The following is a 19,768-nucleotide window of genomic DNA, read 5'->3' on the forward strand; positions in this document are numbered from 1 at the left end:
GTTTCAGAGGTCTGAGCCCATGGCAGGCTGGCTCCAACACAGAAACAGCATGGCAGAAGAAAGCTGCTAACCTCATGGCAGCCAGAAAGCAGAGCAAGCAAGGGGCCAGAGAGGAAGAGGCTGGGGGCCCGGTATAATCCTCAAGGTCAGGCCCCCATGGCACACTCAGACATACCCCAAAGTGTGCTTTATAACCTCTGGGGTGTCTCTTAAGCCAACCAAGTTGACAGTTGAGATTAACATCACATCCATTCTTCCAAGGTTGTTCCATTGCGTGCACTGAATAAGCAGCTAAGGTGGAAAGTTTGACTTCCAGCGGTAAATGCTGCTAAGCAGCCTTGGGTACTCATGCAGCCCCAAGAGTGGCTGCCCAGCTGTTCCAAAAATTGCGCTTGCCAACTCAGAGGCCATCCAGTCCCACCTAGTTGCAGAGCTGGGCAGGGGATGGCCCACCATACGCTTCCTGTTTGCAATCACCATTCAGCCACTGACTATATTCCAAATCTCAGCTTCTTAAAGTCAGAGATTTTGTCCCCATTACTTTCCTCCAGTGCCCAGCAGAGGGAGAGGCCTATGGGACACTATCAACAATCATCCAATGAGTAACTGGCTGGGACAGCCCTGAAGAATGAGAGGCTGCTGCCTGGTGAACCTGCCCAGTGATCCCCACCCTCAGGTGCTGTGTGCCACCAGCCTGCTTCACAATCTCATGGGCCTGGGAAGTGGGGGCAGCCTGGGGACAGCAAGAGTGAGCCTCAAGGGCCTGGCTGGGAGACTCACTCCTCCTCAGCGAGCTCTCTGAAGTTCAGCCTCAAAATCAGGAGACTCAAAGGCAGCTGCAAGAGTGAGGACCCAGCCAGGTGCTGCCAGGGGTCTGGTTCCCATGGCGCAGAGCACAAGTGGGCATGTGTGGGCACGTGGAGTGTCAGCAGGTTGCCAAGACTGTGTGCTCTGCCTGGGCCCGTGGAGGTTTTCAGGTAGCCTTGCTGTGGGTGGGATTTGAGTAAGCGGCCCTACTGTGGTTGGGAGGAGAAAGGCCTCTTCCTGGGGTGCATTTGTAGGTTACACACAGGTCTGCATCCCCCTATACTCCCTAAGAGGAAGGGCTGGGCCCCAGATTGTCATACCACCCATTCCATATGCACCCCCTGGTGGATTTATTTATTTTTTTTGGTACCAGGGATCAAACTCGGAACCTCACCCTTGCGAGGCAGGCAAAGGCACCACTGAGCTAAATCCCCAGCCCCAGGTGGGTATTTTTGAATTGTGTTCCTGGGTGGCTTCCTTGCTACCCAGGTTAGGGTCAAAAACAAAAATGTTCTACTTGGTATAGTTTGAATTTATGTAACTCAAAGGCTTCTGCACTGATGAAAAGTAGTAATGACTCTTAATGAGAGGAAAAAAAGTTACCCTTCAACCTGAAATCACTGGACCTGACAGACAGTACTAAGTTGTACCTGGTAATCATTAATTCACTGTAGCAAATGGCCTCAGACTGCTTGAAAAAAGGTAATGCCATCTGTGGGATGAAAGGGACTCCTGAGCTGTTTGTGTGCACAGGGACAACAATGTCCTGCAAGGGAAGATCCTGACCTTAAGTCAAAGCTGGAGAGAACATGGCTGGGGCTTAGGGCAAAGGAAGGAGAGTAAAGGGTCAGGGGCACATATGGTCCAAGAGGTCACAGCTGCAGGGCAGCACAGAAGCCCCAGTGAGAAAGGAAGTGGCCAATCAAGCAGGGTGTTGGCGGGTCAGACTTTGCACATGGGCCCTACCTGGCCCAGGGCCGCCAGGTAAAAAGCAGAACACCAATTTACGCTTGAATTTCAGACAAACACTGACTATGTGGCACATGAAACCAGTGGAAGCGAGCTCCACACAGTTCACGGTGGACCGCTGGGGCACAGGTCAGCCTCCCCAGGATTAGCTCAGTTCAAAGAGTAGCTCTGGAGGGGCAAAGGGACCTTCGTACACCAGGCAAACTAGTCAACCTCACTGAGTCCTGGCTGGGAGGGTCTGAAGAGGGTTGGACCTCTGAGCAGAACATAGAAGCTTATGGGGTGACCACCCTGCTGCCCGGGCCCCCACACATTCCTTTTGGCTCTAATTAAAATTTTTAAAACAATCAAGCAAATGTGCCCCTCCCCTAGGCCTTGAGCACATTCTTCAGCAAGGGCCTCACGATTGCCCCAGCCCTCACCCCAGCCCTCACGGGTATGTGGCTTTTTCGTGGCAGAAGTGCTTTGCACAAGAAGCTTTCTAAGCAGCCTGTAATCCTCAGCTCCTTCCAGAGGGATGGGGTGGGCAGCAACACAACCAGAAAGAACACTGCAGAATTGGATCGAGATGCAGAGTCAGCATCTTCCAAAGCTCCCACCATACTCTCAAGCCCTGCAGACTCTTCCATGAAAGGTTTGTAAGCCTTTGATGCCTGGGTCCCACCCAGGGACTGAGTTCATTGGTCTGGAGTGCAGCTTGGGTACCAGGATTTAAAAAAATCTCCTCGGCTGATTGTAACGTGCAGCCAGGGTCAGATACCTGCTCTAGAGATGCAAGGTCAAGGCATAAATCACCCTGCTTTGGGGGTGCTGTCCCATAGGTCTGGAATGCCAGGTTTGCCTGCATGTGCCTTGGAAGAAGGGGGCTGCAGCAGGAGGAGGTGAGAACAAGGACTCTGCAGTCACAGGGGCAGCTTTAGCCTCAGCTCAACCACATATGACCGTGTGCAGATCATCCATCCATCCAGTCAGTCTAGTCAGTCTGGAAAGGAAGATAGTTAACACCTCCTCCTTTCACAGATGGGAGGCGAGCAGTGCAGGTAAAACACCGTGCAGGATCCGGCAGGCACAGACATGCAGTGATTGTTTCCATAACGGAAAACACCTGATCTGTCTGGATTCAAAGGTGCAGCTAGTCATGCCTGGATGGGCTAGGCCAGACATATGGAACCAATTATGTTGGCTGAGCCTCTTATGTGAAATGTGAACTTAGTGTTGACTTAACCAAGGGTTTCCTTCTCATTCCCCTTTGGAAGAATGCCAAGGGTCACAGAAAGACTTTGTGGCAACACTTTCTGGCCGGGGTCATGAAACAGCGTTTCCCTCCAGAGGTCTGGGGTTGATTCTCCTCCATAGTCCAGATTCGGCTTCACAAGACCCAGGGGAGACCCTCAGTCTCCAAGTCTAACTCTTTCATCATGGTACCCACAAAACATGCCCTGCAGCCCGATTCCTGAGTTCCTATGACTAAAAAGCCATTCTCTAAAGAAAAAAAGGCATTTCCTTGTAAAATGTGGCTAACTCTGGAAAACCAAACCCTCTGAGTTCATGAGTAGTTTGTTAAAGGCTTTCCTAAGTGATGAAGCGTAAGAATTCTCTAAAAACAGAGTAGATGTGCTCTTCCCCGTTTTTCCCACTGAATATACTTAAACTAGACATTACACAGAAAATGAACTTGGTGGGGTACTGGGTATTGAACCCAGAGCCTTTGCACTGAGTTACATCCCCAGTCCCTCTGTAAAATTTTGAGACAGGATCTTGTTAAGTTGGTGAGGTGTCCAGGCTGGGCTCAAATTTGCAATCCTTCTTTCTGAGTTTGGGGTTTATAGGTGTGCACCATCATGCCTGGCTGAAACAAACATTTTAAAAATTTTGAAAGACTTAGAGTAGTCAAAATAGTCAGACAGAAAATAGCAGGGTGGTTGCAAGGGCTTATGTGGAGAGGCATGGGAGTCGTTACTTAATGGGTGCAGTTTCCGTTTTAAGAGATGAAATGGATAGTGGTGCACAACATCACAGCTGTATTTAATTTCTCTGAGCTGGACTGTAAACATGGTTAGCATGGTAAACATTATGTTATATGTATGCATTAAGTAAGCAATGAAGCACCCCTCTTTCTCCACACTGGGGTGAAATCAGAGACCAGAAAGACCCAGCTTTCACTGCAAACCAGCAGGGCCATCCCTCCCTTCCCCAGTGTCAGATGGAACAAGTCATGAGGTGTTGCTCACCTTCTCATCAAGGGAGGCAGGGGGATCAAAGGGCTTCGGCCTCCTGAGGGAAGATGTAGAGCTGTACCCTCAACCTGGCAGCAACAGGGCAGCAGACCCTGCCTCCAGCCAGAGCAGTTCAGAGAAAACCAGGGAAAAGAGATTTAATTAAGACCCAGAAGCTTATAACATAATACCCCACATGTCTAGATTTCCATAAAAAAGTTCTATCTCAAAGCAAACGAAATACCAATTCCAAGATGATAGAATTACCTGAAAAAGCCTTTAAAGATGCAATCATAAAAATTCTGCAAGGAGTAGTCATAAACGTGCTTGAAACACATCCAAAACCAGAAAGCTTCAGCAAAGAAGTAGAAAGTCTCAGTAAATAAACAGAAGATATAAGAACCAGATGGGAATTTTGGAACTGAAATTTAGAAAAACCAAAATAAAAAACTCACTGCATGGGTTCAATAGAAGGAGGCTGAACAGGAAGAAGTCTGTGTACTGGAAAATAGAACAACAGAAAATTATCCAGTATGAACAAAGAAGAGAAGAGACCAGAAAACAAACAGACAAACAGACAAGTTTCTGGGGCCTGTGGGACTATTCCTAAAGCACTAACAGTCCTGTTACTGTCTCCCTGAAAGGGGAAGAGGAAGAGGCCGGGGCTGAGAGTGCAGGAGAAATCATGGCTCGATGCTCCTAAATCTATCAAGACTCAACTCACAGACTCAAGAATCCCAAGAAACCTCAAATAGAGTAAGTCCTCCAAGCACCAAGATATACTGTCACCCAACTTTTCAAAATTAAAGACAAAGAAACCATTTTGGAAGCCCTGAGAGTTAAATGACACTCTACCTATAGGGAAAAAGCAATTGAAAAGTGGTGAAACTCTCCTTAGAAACCACAAAGGACAAAAAGGGGAGGGGCGCAATGCTTCTCAAGTGCTGAAATAAAACAACTGTTAAGTCAAAATGCAAGTGTGGTGGCATATGTCTGTAATCTCAGCACTTGAGAGGCTGAGGCAGGAGGACCAAAAGTTCAAGGGCAGCCTGAGCTACACAGCACATTCAAGGGTGCCCTGGACTACATAGAGGGATTCCACCTCAAAAAACTCAACCCCCTGTCCCCCTCAAAGGAAGAGATATAGGAAACTGTCTGAACAGATAGGAAGCAAGAGAAGAATGAAGTTGAAATATCAGGAAGGAGCAAAAACAGCTAAAATATTAATAAACAACAGAAGCTCCTCCTGAGTTTTCTAAATTATGTCTTATGGTTGAAGAAACATTGTAACACTGATGTGGTTCTACATTAGAAGATAAAATATTGAAGACAATTACATCATAAATGGGGGGAATTAAGGGATTTAAAAGGACATAGAGATTCTATATTTCATTTAAAATGGTAAAATACTGACACCTGCAATTGCATTAAATGTAATAATCCAAACATGCCTACTAAAACAGATTGGCAAAGTGGATTTAAAAACATGACCCAACTATCTGCTATTTTAATATGATTATATAGGCAAACTAAAAGCAAAAGGATAGAAAAAGATGTATTATATATCCATCAAACATTATTATCAGATAAAGTAAATTTCAGAGGCACATTATATAATGATCAAAGAGGCACTCCATCAAGAAGACACAGAAATCCTAAATAACCATGGACCCAAGCAAAGAACTGAAAAACATGTAAGCAAAAACTGAAATAAGCATACAAATCAACAACTATAGCTGGAGACTGCAACCCCTCTCTCTTTACAATCACAGAATAACTAGAAAACAATGAAGGACATGGGAGAACTCAACAACACAGCCAAGGAAAATAACCTACATTTATAGACCATGCCACCCAACAGCACAGAATATGCACTCTTTCCAAATGATCACAAGAAATAAACAAAAATAAGTAGTATCTTAAGCCATAGAGCAAATCTTGACAAATTTAAAAGAAATGGAGATAACTAGAAAATAATAACAGAAAGGTAACATGAAATTTTCCAAATATTTGTAAAGTAAACTTCTAAATAATCCATGGATCAAAAAAATTTCTGCGACAAGTTTTTAAAAATACATTGAACTGGGCCAGGGATTTAGCTCAGCGGTTCCGCTGCCTGCCTCACAAGCACAAGGACCTGAGTTCAATCCCTGGTACCAAAAACAAAAAACAAAAAACAAAAAACATTGAACTGAATTAAAATAAAAACACAACATATCAACATGTGTGGTACACAGCTAAACTAGTGTTAAGGGGGAAAGCTATAGTATTAAATGAAGACATTAGAGAAGATACGAAATCTCAGATCATTTATCTAAGCTCAGAGCATACAAGAAGAATAAAACCCAAAACAAGCAGAAGGAAGAAAATAAATATAAGACATGAAATTGAAAAACAGCAGAGAAACAATGAAACAGCTAATCAATACACTTGACAGTTTTCTAGCAAGACTGACAAAAAATAGAGAAGACAAAAATTACCAATATCAAGAATGAAAAAGAGCTATCATGAAAGACTGCAGCCATCCAAAGGATAAGTGAGTAGTAGGCAGGCACAGTGGGAGGCTGATGCAGGAGGACTGCAAGTTTAACCCAGCCTGGGCAATTTAGTGACATAACAAGACCCTGTCTCAAAATTTAAAAAAAGAGGGCTGAGGATATAGCTCAGTGAGAAGGCCCTGGGTTCAATTCCCAGCAACACACACACACACACACACACACACACACACACACACACAGAGATGGATACTATGAATAACTCTACACACAAATCTAGCAACATAGTGGAAATGAGCTAAATCCTTGAAAAACAAAAACTGCCACATCTTAATACAAAATAGATAAATCAAGTAACCCTGTAACTATTAAGGGAGTTCAATTCATAATTTTAAAAACTCCCCCAAAACAAATCTGGCCCAGATGGTCCCACTGAAGAATTACACCAAACGCTCAAAGAAGAACCGTCACCAAATCTACACTACCTCTTTTCAAAACTGAGTGACAGCACTTCCCATTACAAACAACTTAGGAGGGTTCAACTTTACAGTGAGGGAAAAGGGACACACACACCAGGTAGAAACCTGCGCTAACTTGGATGTTGATTTCTCCCACGACAGTGAGAGGCAGCGTGATCCTCTTTGAAGAGGCACTGTAGCTCCCAAGGGTCCCACACTCACAGCTCTCTTAAATGCATTCCCAATCAATAATATTTTCAACTTATGATTGATTTATTTTTGTGTAAACCCCTTCTAAGGTGAGGGGCATCAGGATGTTCAGAGTCTTCTGCAGGACAAGAGGTACAGGCCCAGCACCTGCACACACTCCTTCCTCTCTCATCTGGTAAGAGTGCCGCTGTCCCCAGTCCCGAGGGAGGACCCTGAGGCTCACAGGTGCTGAGTGACTTGCCCAGCTCTAGCTGGCTTCTTACATTGCCATCCGCTGTCACCCTGCCATCAGAGTGGATCCCAGCTCCTGAGCCCCGGCTGATCCTGAGGGTGGAGCACATGGAGGGCAGCTGTGTGTAAGCAAACCAGCCCAAAGGGCCAGGGTGGCGCCGGGGTGGCACAGACCAGCTCTGCCTGCCCTCCGGAGTATGCCTGGAGCCACTCAGTCTCTGTGGGAGGACATTCTCGGTCCAGACAGCCCGCAGCCACAACCAGCCTGTCCACCCGCAGGGCTGCAGGTACAGGATGCTGAACTGCCCGAGTGACAACTGAGCATTTCCACCCTGACCACACAGGCTAGGGAGACAGGCAGGTAGGGGTTATCTTGGACGTCAGTATTGCCAGGTATACTGGTCAGAAGCCATCAAACTCCACCCTTAAGTGGGGCATGGTGGCACACACCTGTAATCCCAACATTCAAGAGGGTGAGGCAGGAGGATCACCGTGTGAGGCCAGACTGGTATACATAGTAAGTTCAAGACTATCCTGAACTACATCTTGTCTCAAGAAACAACCAAACAGGGCAAGAGATTTAGCTCAGTGGTATCTCGCCTGCCTGGCAAGCCCAGAGTCCTGAGTTTGATTCCCGGTACAAGAAGGGAAGGAAGGAAGGAAGGAAGGAAGACAACCAAATAAAAACGCCACACTTAAAATGTATGCATTCTATTACAACAAATGAAGCTTCTATGAGGAAAATATTAAGAAGAATGTGCATGTCAACATTGCTCTTGATGTAAAAAAAAAATGAGGAAAACTTCAATGCCCATTAGGAAGAGATGGGGCAGCTGTGTGGTGGCTCCCACCTGTGTCACTGCAAAGCCTCATGGTTCAGGTGGGGCTCGTGAAGCACAAGGGATCAGGGAGCCACAAGTGGCTTAGTGCTGGGAGGTGGGGCTAGTCAGAAGGGGTTGTCACTGGGGTGTGACCTGGAAGGATGCATCTCCCTCCCTGGCTCCTCCCTTTGCTCTATGCTTCCTGGTCGCTATGAGGTGAGCAGCTTTCTCCCACACAGACCCTTCATGCTAGTCTGCCTTGAAACCAGCTGGCTATGGACTGAAAACATGAGCCAAAACAATCTTCCTTTAAGTTGTGGGTGTTGGGTATTTATCCCAGTGACAGGACAGTGACTAAGACACCGTTGATCCTAGCCCTCTAGGAGGCTGAGGCAGGAGGGTCTCAAGTTTAAGCCCATCCTGAGCAACTTGGCAAGACTCTCAAAATTAAAACTGAAAAAAGGAGCTGGGGATGTAGCTCTGTGTGAAGGTCCTGGGTGCAATCCCCAGTACTGAAAAAAAAAAAATAGGCTGGATAAATACAACTACAGTATATTTATATATTTGCCTATGAAGTTAAGTGAACCAGTGCTACACTTTTAACCTAAATGAATCTAATGAACAGAGTGAAAAAACAAGTTGAAGAAGAAAGCACCTTTTCTACTAAAATTTAATAATATGTGCTTGCAAGATGTGGCTTGCACCCTGCTCCATATCCATTCCCCTGTAGGGTGGCAAATTGCCCAGGTAATGCACTGGATTTGCTGTTCTTCCCAACAAACATAACCAGGGAAATGTGATCAGAAGTCCACAGCATGAAGCTTCACATAGAACTGTCTCCTTCTTAAAAAGGACTGACTCAGCTGATATGAGACCATTCTTTGTCCTGGCTTCTTTCTGCCTGGAACACAAAATGTCTGGAGATGCAGCACCCACATTTAGACAGTGAACTCTAAGACCATTAGCTGAGGAAGGCAGAGTAAACTGCCAGCCTCCTGATTCCATCATGGAGCCTTTGTCTCACCTAGCCTTGTTAAGCCACCAAAGTGAGGTTTTCTGATATATGAAGCCATATGTGACCCCCAAATGACATGGAACAAAACGACACTGTAGAGCAGCACCAATACAGCCATGTGTGGCCAAAGGATATAGGGCTGCCCAGGAATGAAAACGCCCGGTTTTGGGCAGGGTGAATGAGTGAGACAGAGAGGGAGCAGTAGGGGGCTGCATGCTGCCACTGACATCAGACTTCTATGCTGAGTGGGTCTTACTACCTACTACACAGCCTTTTGTGCATCCCAAATATTTTATAGCAAGAGCTAAGTATAAAGGACAAAGATTAGTGAGAAAGAAAAACTGTAATTGTTAAAAAAGAGAAAGTTAGGCCTTGGTATTTGCCAGTTGGTCCCCCTGATTAGAAAATGGCACCACTGCCTGGACTGGGCTTAGGTAAGAAGCTGTGCCCTCCACCATCCCACAGTTCCTGAAACCACCAGGGCACCTTGCTGAGCAGCCACCAGCCCTCAGTTCTCATCCTGATCCAAGATCAGAGACAAAAGGCTTATCTCCAGACAGAGGTTAGCAAATGCCCAGCATCCAGGGAAGAGGAGCCAGGCCTTTGCCGATGTCGCAGAGGGCTCAGCTACGCTGCCACCAGGGGCGCTGTGGAGGCTCACTGCCCTCTTATTTCCTGCAACCTCACCCTGTGCTCTTGTACAGTGCAATGCTTATTTTCTCTCTGCTGCAGCAAAAAGACTTCATTTGGAAAACCTAGTTGGAGTTGGTAAACAGTTGGATGCTGACCCTCAGAGAGCCAATACCCAAACACCAAAACCAAACAAAACTCACAACCACTCTGGAGTAGTTATGTTGGGAAAGTTGAGCAGAATTGGACTTCATTTCCATACCTTCCTGAGAGGATGGCAGAGGCAGCTGTAGGGCGAGGTGTAGGGAGGGTAATGCCAGGCTCAGCCAGGAATTCCCAGGCCCTGCGTGGGTTCTGCTGGCCAAACTCCTAGGAAATAAAACCTCAAGTGCTTTTGTTTAGGAAAAAGGACTACTCCCAAATTTGACTTCAGAAGTACAGAGGGGAACCACTGGTGATCATGGCTAATATTTTCCCAGAATTTCAGTTGTGCTAGTAGCTTATTTCATCCTTCCCAACAGTTCTATGAAACTGTCCCCCTGCACCAAAAATAAACGGGAAGTCCTGAGAGTTAACGCCCTCCCAAGGCCCACAGATGCCAGAACAATTAATGCTTTCATTGCAGTTCCAAGAAGTGTGCATGGGGAACCCTCTTTTTCAAAAGTGTTTGTATTAATCAGCCTCCTTTGCAATGCTGCATACCAACGAGAGCCATGTGCTTTGGGTTAAGATTAAACTAGTGACCACAGGTCAAAGTCAAGGCAGTCAGGGCATCTTGCACCTTGCCAAGGAAATGTTAAAACTGTATTTTTCATACACGCCCCCCCCCCAGTTTTTCACTTTTTTCCTCGTTGGAATAGTTAAGGAGAGTATAAATATATTTGGGGTCTGTATATCCCAAAATCTAACTTCTTTTTTTGGTACCAGGGATTGAACTCAGGACCCTGTGCTTACAAGGCAGGCACAGTGCCACTGAGCTAAATCCCTGGCCCAAAATCTAACTTCTTTTAATTTCCTAACTTCTCTAGTAATGAAATCACTTGGGCACTCCAACAAAAAAAGATTTTCCCTCAATCAGGCCAAAATCCATAAGGGTGAGGGCTGCAGCAGTTCTGTTTCTGGAAAAGCCAGTAGAAAGAAGAAGGGCTTCGAAGAAGCCCTGAAGAGACATGCAGGGTCAAAGTCATCGAGGGATAGTGGAGGAGAAGGCACTGAAAAAAAAAAAGAGGAGGAGCAGATCAGGTACTGTGAAGCATCACTGGGAAATTAGACCCAACGGGACAGCGGTGGTTGGGGTAGGGGCAGAGGGTGGGAGTACTCTCAGGAAAACATCTGAGCTGAAATCCAAAGGAGCCAAATGAGGGGAAAGGGGTTCCTGCCATAGGAACCAAGACATTAGAATGAAGGGAGGCAGGTTGCTCAAGTAGCAGGAAAGGGGGAAATGACTACAAGTGAGTCAAAGAGGGAAGGGGGACTCGGTGAGTCTCTGCAAAATCTGGCAAGAAAGGGGAAGCTATTGGAGGATATTTAACAGGGGCAACACAATTAGATTCATTTTTCCAAACTCTCATCCTGGTGAGGATATGGAAAGTAGCTGAGACACACACGTGTTCAAGGTCCCAGCTCAGCTTTTCTACCTGCCAGCCTGTTCCCAGCTCAGCAGTGCGAGTAACCCACTGACCCTTCTCCCAGCAATGTCTGGAAATTATTGCCAAAAATAAAATGAGTGTTGGGGTGCACCTCGGTATTAGGGTGCTTGCCTAGCATTCATGAAGCCCTGGATTTGATTTTCAGGATCAAAACAAAACAAAAAACAAACAATAAACAAAAACCATGATTTAAAAATTATCGTTAACTTTAAAAAATAATGGTGACCATCTCAACATTTTAAGAAAATGGGCCAGAATAACTTTAAAAAATTTATTTGTTCATTAAAATATGCCCTGCTGGCTCGGCATGATGGCTCAAACCTGTAATCCCATCATATGGAAGGTTAAGGCAGGAGAACTACAAGTTTGAAGCCAGCCTGGGCTGCATACCATAACCTTGTCTCAAAAAAGGAAAAAAAAAATCCTTTCCTTATTTCCAAAAATTGTCCTGTTCCCCTAACCCACAGGGTGCTGGGAGTTGAACCTAGGACCTTCACATTAAGTTATGTCAACTCCCCCTTTTTAATTTTTTATCTTTAAGTCACCCAAAATATATTGTACTGTGTTTTGTTGAACTCAGGGTCTTTGCACTGAGCTACATCCCTAGCCCCTTATTTATTTTTTTGAGACACTCCTGCTGAGTCGCCCATGGTGGACTCAAACTTTCATTCCTCCTGCTTCAGCCTTCCAGAATGCTGGGATTACAGATGTGTGCCACCCAAAGGGTTTTTGAGGCCACTTGTACTAAAGCTTACCAGTAACAACTCAAACTTCTCCCTGTGAAAATGTTTACAAGACACGTTACAGTATCAATTTGGAAGAGAAACATTAACATTAACCATTTTGTAAAGCCCCATTTCCTCTAAGGGGTGCAGCTTCATCATGGGCTCAGTCCTCAAGATGCCTTGACTTTAATCCACTTTGCTATTTTTCCTTCTCCATCCTTTCTCTGGTCCCCTTTAGATCTACTACTCTTTGTCTCCATCAGAGACCCAGCAGAAAGGAAGAGTTGGAAAGCTTTGAAATGAACCTGCTTAAGCAGTTCCCCTCCTGTGTCTTTGTGAGTGTTTATGAGTAGGCTGGTGGTGGAGAGAATTTCTAAGTTACAATGATGCTTAAATTTTAACTTCTTATCCATTTCTCTACAGTGTAGATTCTACACATACATATACCTCATCTCTCCTATTTGGTCATTAAACCACACTCAGCCCCACAGTATGCAATATGAAAAACTCAAAACTAGACAGAGTCTAATTTCTATTTTTAATCTCTTTATACAGCACTCTTATCTCTCTCTGTTCTAACTCTGCCAGTGAGATTCCCATCCCGGGATATAGGTAAGTGATACAGCATTCGCCTGACATGCACGAGGCCCTGGGTTCTATGCCAGCACTGAGAAAAAATGAAATTTTATTCTGTAAGACTCTCACAAACTAAGATGGAACACAGACATCTATCTCACAGGTACATTTCAGGATAAGAAGCAAAAGTTAGAGGAAAAATTGGAGAAACTTTTTATTTTTCCTGCTGGGTGAATTTTAAAAGACTTATGATTACCTGACTAAAACTCTTTTATCAGTTACAAAAGTTCTTTATTACAGCTTTTAAAAAATTTAGTAAATAGAAACATGCAAATTTTAAATATCTTAAAAACTATAGTTCCTGTTACTTTTCCCGTGTTTACACACTCACTATCTCCAAGACTATGAACAGTCATCACTGGTAGCAAAACTGACCAGATTTGCACCGGATTATGTGAAATGGATCTGGCAGAAACGCTGAGGGATTTTTGAGGACTTGCTGATGATGGGGTGGAGAACAGAATGGCCTCAGTTCTTTCCTTAGTTTTGGCTCCATATTTGTTTCAAATTGCTATGTTGCCTCAAATTATAAATTGCTTATGTAATTTAATGTGTACAAGGAGAATGCATGTTTAAGAATTCTTCATTTGAACAACTAAGCTTTCAAAGGAAAATCCTGAAGGAAAAGAAATAAGTTGCTTGATTATAAACTGAACTTTTCAGGTATTCTTAAAAGACATCTTGGAGTATAAAAGGCAAACATTAATCAACTAGGTTCATGATCAAGAGACTGAAACCACATGCTGAATGGAAACAGGCCTTTCAGGGAAGGGGAAATACCTGGCCTGTGTTTATTTAGTCCTCCCCTCACCTGTTTATTTTTCTTTTGGGCAAAGCTTGTTGAGTTTCTTCCAGCTGCCCTAAGTGCATCAGGCCCCAATCTCAAACCTGTACGTCCCCCTCAGACGAGCTATCACTGGGAAAGGAACCTGTCCTCGCCTTCGCTTATCAACCCGGGTGTCCTACCTGTAGACGCCCCTGACAACACCGGGGGGACTTCGAGATAAAACCGAGGAGCTGCGCATGCACAGCGGAGTCTGTGCGGCCCTAACAGGACGGAAAAACGCTCCCTCCCCCCGCCACCCCCCCCCCCCCCCCCGGCCCCGCGCTCCTGGAGAAAAGCGCCAATACCGCGCACCGGGCGGTGGGAGCGGCTTCCACCTATGGCGCTCTTCCCCGGCCCCGGCCGGTCGCAACACCGGAGCGGCGACACCAGCTCCGGCGACACCAGCTCCTTCGCTCCTTCCCTCGGGAAGCCAGGTCCGCGGCGCCCCGAAATCCGTCCGGAGCGCGGCCCAACTACGCAACACTGACCAGGGGAAAGTTCAGGGCTCATTCCAGACCAGACTCGGGTCCTACTTTCCTCTCGGCCGCGCCCACCGGCTGGATCCTCTCCGCGGCGCCCCCCACCAGCCGGGTGCGCTGGGGACACCCGCTCGGTGGCTCGGTGGAGGCGCCGCGACTCGTGGGTGAGTGGGCTCGCTGGGGCTCAGGGATGTGTGCAAAGCTGCCCAGCACCCGGGGGGGCCCCCGTCGGCACGCCCCCTCACCTCCACTCCAGAGCGCGGGGAGCAAGAACCCCAGCAGCAGCCACAGTGGGGCCGGCCCCATCGCGTGCAGCGGGCTGGAAGTGCTCTGCGGACGGACGGGCAGAGGGTCTTCCCGAACTCGCGCCCTTGCCGGCCGAGCGCGCCGCAGCGGAGCAGCTAGGTGGCGGGGCCCGGGCAGCAGGCGCCGGAGTGCCTGAGACAAGGCGCGCGGGAGGCGCCGGGGCTGCAAGCGGCGGGGCGGGGCGGGGGCCGGGCCCGGGCCGGGCCGTTGGGGATGGGCAGGGGGTGGGAAGGAGGAAGCAAGAGGAGGGGACAGAGGGGAGGGAGGTGGAGAGGAGCAGGGAGGGAGCTGGAGAGGGGCGGGGAAGGCGGGCTGAAGGCAGGGAGGGAAGAGAAGCGGAGGGAAGAGGCTGGCGGGAGGCAGCTCTTTAACCAGAGCAGGTGACCCGAGCCTGACGGGGACCGGGGGGTAGGGGGGACGACGAGGGGAGGGAAAGGGAGGGGGCTGGAGAGCCCTAAGGGCAGTCACCCACCGAGGCTGGTCCCACTTGGAGGCTGAGGAAGGGGGCGGGCGGGCCGGAGGTGGATGGGTGAGAGAGGCACTGGCCTGGGGCAGGCCTGGCATTCCACCCGCGGTAAGGGCTGGGGGCCGGAAGGCGGTGAATGGAGGTCACCAGAGGCAGCTCCAGACCTCCGAGCGGCCACGGCGTCCCACAGTTCGGGCTTTGCGGATTGGGGAAAACCTGGCAGCGACGCTCCCCCAGGCGGTGGCGTCGGCATACCGCATCCCGCTGAGCGCCTCCGGGGAACCCAGACCGAGAGGCTTGGAGGGGCTCCTTGCAGGGGTTGCTGGGAAGAACTCAGAACACGTTTCCTAGGAAGAACTCTTCTTCGCTACGCGCCAAAAAACAGGTCAAAAGAAGTGGAACTCTTGGAAGGAAAAGAATGTCAGTGACAAAAATGGAGAGCAGGAGTGCAAGTCCGCAGCCCGTATGGAGGACCGTGTCTGAGAATGCAGCAGCAGAGAAAGTGAATCACAACAGAAATTCACTTTTACTAATAACCGCGACAATATCTTACAGCTACATAACTTTCTCAAAGGAAGCGCCTTTACAATGAAGGCATTTCATCTGGATCCTGTCATTTTTATGCTCAAAACTCTCCTAACTTCAGCGGCCTGTTTTCTCCCTTCCTGAGAGCTAAAATCCTACTGGTGGCTACAAGGTCCTAAGTGACCTGGTCCCCTTTCCTCTCTGACACGGTGGCCTCTTCAAGGAGTCCTTTGACCCCCCTATGCCGCCGGCTACTTCCTGTAGATTTGGCTTTAAGGAGAAAATCAGCCAACTATCACTTACATTAACAGCATAAGCAAAAAATCAGCGTGGTGTCAGCTCTTGGACTCCCAGTCCCACTGTGTGGCATGACCCGCAACCAGAGGGACCAGATGAACAGACTGCATGAACTGTGGGTCAGCTGCTGCTGAGGTGCAGACCTTACACAAGAACCAACCATTGTTATAGGTGCAGGAGCCTGCAGCTGTATCCCTGGCAAAGGAGCAATTGGAGCTGGGATGGAAATTCTTACATTCAAGGGAAGTTTGGAAGAAGACAAACTGCCTTGCAGCACTCTCACAAGCAGGGCTATCAAACTGCCTCCAAGGGCTCCTCACAAGGCCTCCTGTCCCTGCTTCAGGAAGAATCACAAGGTGGTACACCAAGCCTTGAGTCACACCGTGGTGACATCTGGTGTCCAGAGTCCGGGTGCAGATGAACAAGATCATCTGGGCATCTCAGCAACACTCTAAGGAGTTCCTTGCTGATGCTCACATACACCAGGCACTCTGGCACCTTAAGAATGCTTTTTTTTTTCTTCAAACTTTATGATTAATTTTATTTACAAAACAGTTTGATTCTCTTGTTTTACAAAAATTACAAAACATGATTCTTAAAAAGAGAAATAACTTCTCACACTCTTAGGAACTACTTTTAAGAACCAAGGGGTTGGAACTCAGGTGGTATCTGTCTTTTTGAGAGCCATAACAGCAGCACTCATGGCTGCTGTGTGTCTTCTCTCAAAATGCCACAGTGACTACCTTGCCATGTTCTCAAGTAGGCAAATACCTCCAGCATATCAGTGTTTGTAATATGACTGAAAAAACTCCCCTACTGGAAGTTTCCTTGCTGGAAAATCTTATTGACAGATTTCAAGAAAAGATTCTGTACCCCCAGCACTCTTGACGAAGCAGTGTGAGCATGTCCCCCAGTGCCATGTCATCTCTGCTGTCTGTGACAGCTCTAAGCTTAAAACAGACTAACACCAAATGCAGGCAGTATGGAGAATAGTTTTACTGGCACAGGGCAGAAGCTTCAGATCGGAACCTTTTCTAAACTTGAGCTTTGCTTTTGAAGGTTCTTCCTGAGATTTGCCTCCATCCTGAATGGGTAGTACCATGTAGCACATCAGGTCAAGGACTTTCTCACATGTCATCCTGTACTCCCCCAGAGCAAAGTGGCACATCACCAGCAGAATGATGCCCTTAGATGCTCCAGGGTCCCCTGTCCTGGCATTTGTGGCTGAGAAAGTGATCCTTGGAGAGCTACCAAATGATGCAGGCTGGCTATTGCCTTTTTATATGGGCCCTGATAGATGATCATATCAATGGGAAAGATTCTTAACCACAGCCAAGTATCTGTCGTCCATGCCAGACAAATTTTTGTGAATTCTTTGTCAAGGAATTCTAGGGAATAGAGCAAGTCCCAGTTTCTCCTGGCCAATTTAAAGCTTTCTAATACTTAATAGAATTAGTGAGCTTTGCTTTATTGACTACAGTGTAGCAGATTTTTCCTTTTGCTGAACCATCTTCATCATCTGAACTCATGTGGTTTGTTTTTTTTTCCTCTTCTATCAACTACTGTAGTTTCCTTTTTTTCTGTATGTGTTTATTATGGTCAGTTTCCACATTACCATAAATACTTGATACATCCTCAAGAAGAACCAGTGGACCTTGGCTTGGAGCATTAGAATCTTAGAAGGAAGATGGCTATATGCTGTTGACGTACTGGAATGCATTCATAAAGAAGACCAACATAGTGTAATGAATCACTTGGTTTTTATATGTAGCATGCGCTTCACTATCAAAGTTGTTCATGTATCTGAAGATATCCTTCATTCTATACAATATATCACTAGAGCTTCCTCTTCCTTTGTGCATCTCCCATTCATATCTCATTCCAATAAAATTCAAAATCTTACTCAATTTCTCCCAAGGGTCCACAATCTGGGATGATTTTTTCAGTCAGTCCTTCTAAAACATACTTCTGGGAGCTAGGTTTGCTGGGTGACATTAAATCAGATGTATCTTGGGAACCTTAATACTGATTTTCTATTTGAATAAACCCAGTGACATAGTTGATACAAAATTTAGCTGCTTTGTTCAAGTACTCATTATAATAAACTGGCAGGCAATCAAATATCATGATTATTGATTATTAGAGGAAGTACAGCCCAAATAATTTTCTAAAGCAGTTAACAGAGATTCTTGCTCTTCAAGATTTACAGCTTCTAATAGCACCTCCCTGAGACCAAACCCATGTTGCACCACTGTTGGAGGGAAGCGCCTCAAAAGTCCCAGCAACATTTCTGATCAGTCCAATGTATTGAAGCATTGTTCTGTAACCTTTAGTAACAGTTCATACTGGATTTACCCAGGAGGAATTTCAGATAAACTTGTTAAAAATTATGTTTGTTTATCCTGTAAATCATTCCTGAACGCTGATGGAATAATGCTGATTTCTCTCCGTACCACTGGCTGGTCTGGGGGGAGTTCACAAACACGTCATAGAGCAGCAGCCTCCCTGAGCTGGTGATCTGGTTTGCATTCTGCTTGCTGGTGTACATCTCATATAGATGTTAACAACAGCCTGATAGAGGGTGCAGGCATTGATCAGCCACAGCTTGGCTTTCCACAGGTCCTGGAGCACGAGCTACTGGGTTAGGGTTACAGTTAGGAACTTGCTGTCACCCTGAGCTGACCTGGACCCCATGAGCAATCATGGTTGGACTTTCACTCGGTCGTCACCACCATTGCCTGTGTGGGGGAGGAATGTTTTTTGTTTTTCATAGTTGAGGTCTCACTACATTGCCCAGGCTGGCCTTAAATTCCTGGGTTCAAGAGACTGTCTTGGCTCAATCTCCTAAATAGCTGGTACTACCAGAGTGTCCTTCTGTATGTGGCTACAATCTGAGTTTTTAATTGAGGCCTGCCTTGTACAGTACTGTTCTAGTACTGTATTGCTGTGTTAATATGGGAAGTAATATCAGGAACTCTAAATATGATATAAGGGAAATATTATGTCTACCAACCTGTTAAATGTCTGATACACCAAGTTTGTGTTCTCTAAAATCGGACAATGAATGAATTCTAGGAACAACGGAGGTTGAGTAGGAAATATTTATTGAGGGGGAAGGGTACAGCTCCTGAGAGACAGGAGGGGTCCTGAAAGTGGGTTGCCGAGGACCCCACTTCTCAGGGTAAGTTTTATAGAGCACAAAACCACGTGGTTACAACACGGGTTGCAGCTAGATCAACCAATAATATTACAAGTATAGTCACTTAGGTAACTGATCCAATGGGGAAGCAAGTGTACATGGAAGGAACAGAGAACTTGACAGGAAAAGATGAGTCCAGGGTCTTGGTCACCCACCAAGGTGACTGATGTCTATCTAGACTTCATTAGACCAGGTGTTACCACTTATCTTAGGTCTGGTCATTCTGTTTTTATCTTGAGGCCTGGCCTCCAACAGATGTGCCTCCAGGCACAGTTGTAATGTGTTTTTACCTTTGTCCTGACTCTCTTGAGGTCCTAACCCTGTCTGACTGCCTATAATATTCCTACCTAACTTAGCTGTCTGTAATTGTGTGACATGCCACCCCAAACATAGTGGAAGTAAAACATAGGCTATTAGATTCATGGATTTTTGTGAGTCATAGATTTGGACAGAGCACAGGAAGCTAGATGGTCTTTGCTCTCTGTCGCCCCTGGGACCTTGGGCTCAAATGTCTGAAATCTAGACTCATCTAAAGCTGAGGTCAGCAAAGCAGAGCTTGACAGTCTATGGCCTGTTTCTGCACATGAATGTCACTGGGACCACAGCCATTCACGTGGGTTTCATCTATGGGTGCCTTTGTGCTATCACAGCAGAGTTAGTTGTGACAGAGATTACGTGGCTCCCAAAGCTGGCCAACCCCTGCTGTAAAAGTTCGTTCACACCCCTAGCTGCTGCCTACCCTGAGAGCTGGAGACAAAGGCTGTAGGTTGCCCCACTTTGGCAGCCTCTCTGTAGTTGGAAGTCTTGC

At 46.6% G+C, this 19,768-nt stretch overlaps 1 protein-coding gene and 1 pseudogene across 8 annotated transcripts in view; both read right to left on the bottom strand.

Annotated features, from left to right (window-relative positions):
- The window catches only part of Mertk (MER proto-oncogene, tyrosine kinase), a 107,081-nt gene extending 91,874 nt beyond the window's left edge, over positions 1 to 15,207 (bottom strand). For 3 of the 8 annotated variants that reach the window (XM_087202600.1, XM_021257966.2, XM_087202588.1), the window contains exon 1: positions 14,946 to 15,207. In XM_087202600.1, coding sequence (XP_087058726.1) covers positions 14,946 to 15,192 — 247 coding nt within the window. In that variant the 5' untranslated portion in view covers positions 15,193 to 15,207. Of the gene's footprint in view, positions 1 to 4,007; positions 4,316 to 10,114; positions 13,814 to 14,176; positions 14,353 to 14,412; positions 14,639 to 14,945 lie in introns of those variants that run through there. The other 5 variants (XM_087202614.1, XM_004844311.3, XM_087202601.1 and 2 more) reach the window with 4 other exon arrangements.
- A 1,253-nt stretch (positions 15,208 to 16,460) lies between these two features.
- On the bottom strand, positions 16,461 to 17,904 carry LOC101714478 (integrator complex subunit 10 pseudogene; annotated as a pseudogene).
- Positions 17,905 to 19,768: the final 1,864 nt, after the last annotated feature.

This window comes from Heterocephalus glaber, unplaced genomic scaffold (assembly GCF_053883595.1).
Source record: "Heterocephalus glaber isolate CG9 unplaced genomic scaffold, H.glaber_assembly_v1.0 deba00000470, whole genome shotgun sequence".
Taxonomy (NCBI): domain Eukaryota; kingdom Metazoa; phylum Chordata; class Mammalia; order Rodentia; family Bathyergidae; genus Heterocephalus; species Heterocephalus glaber.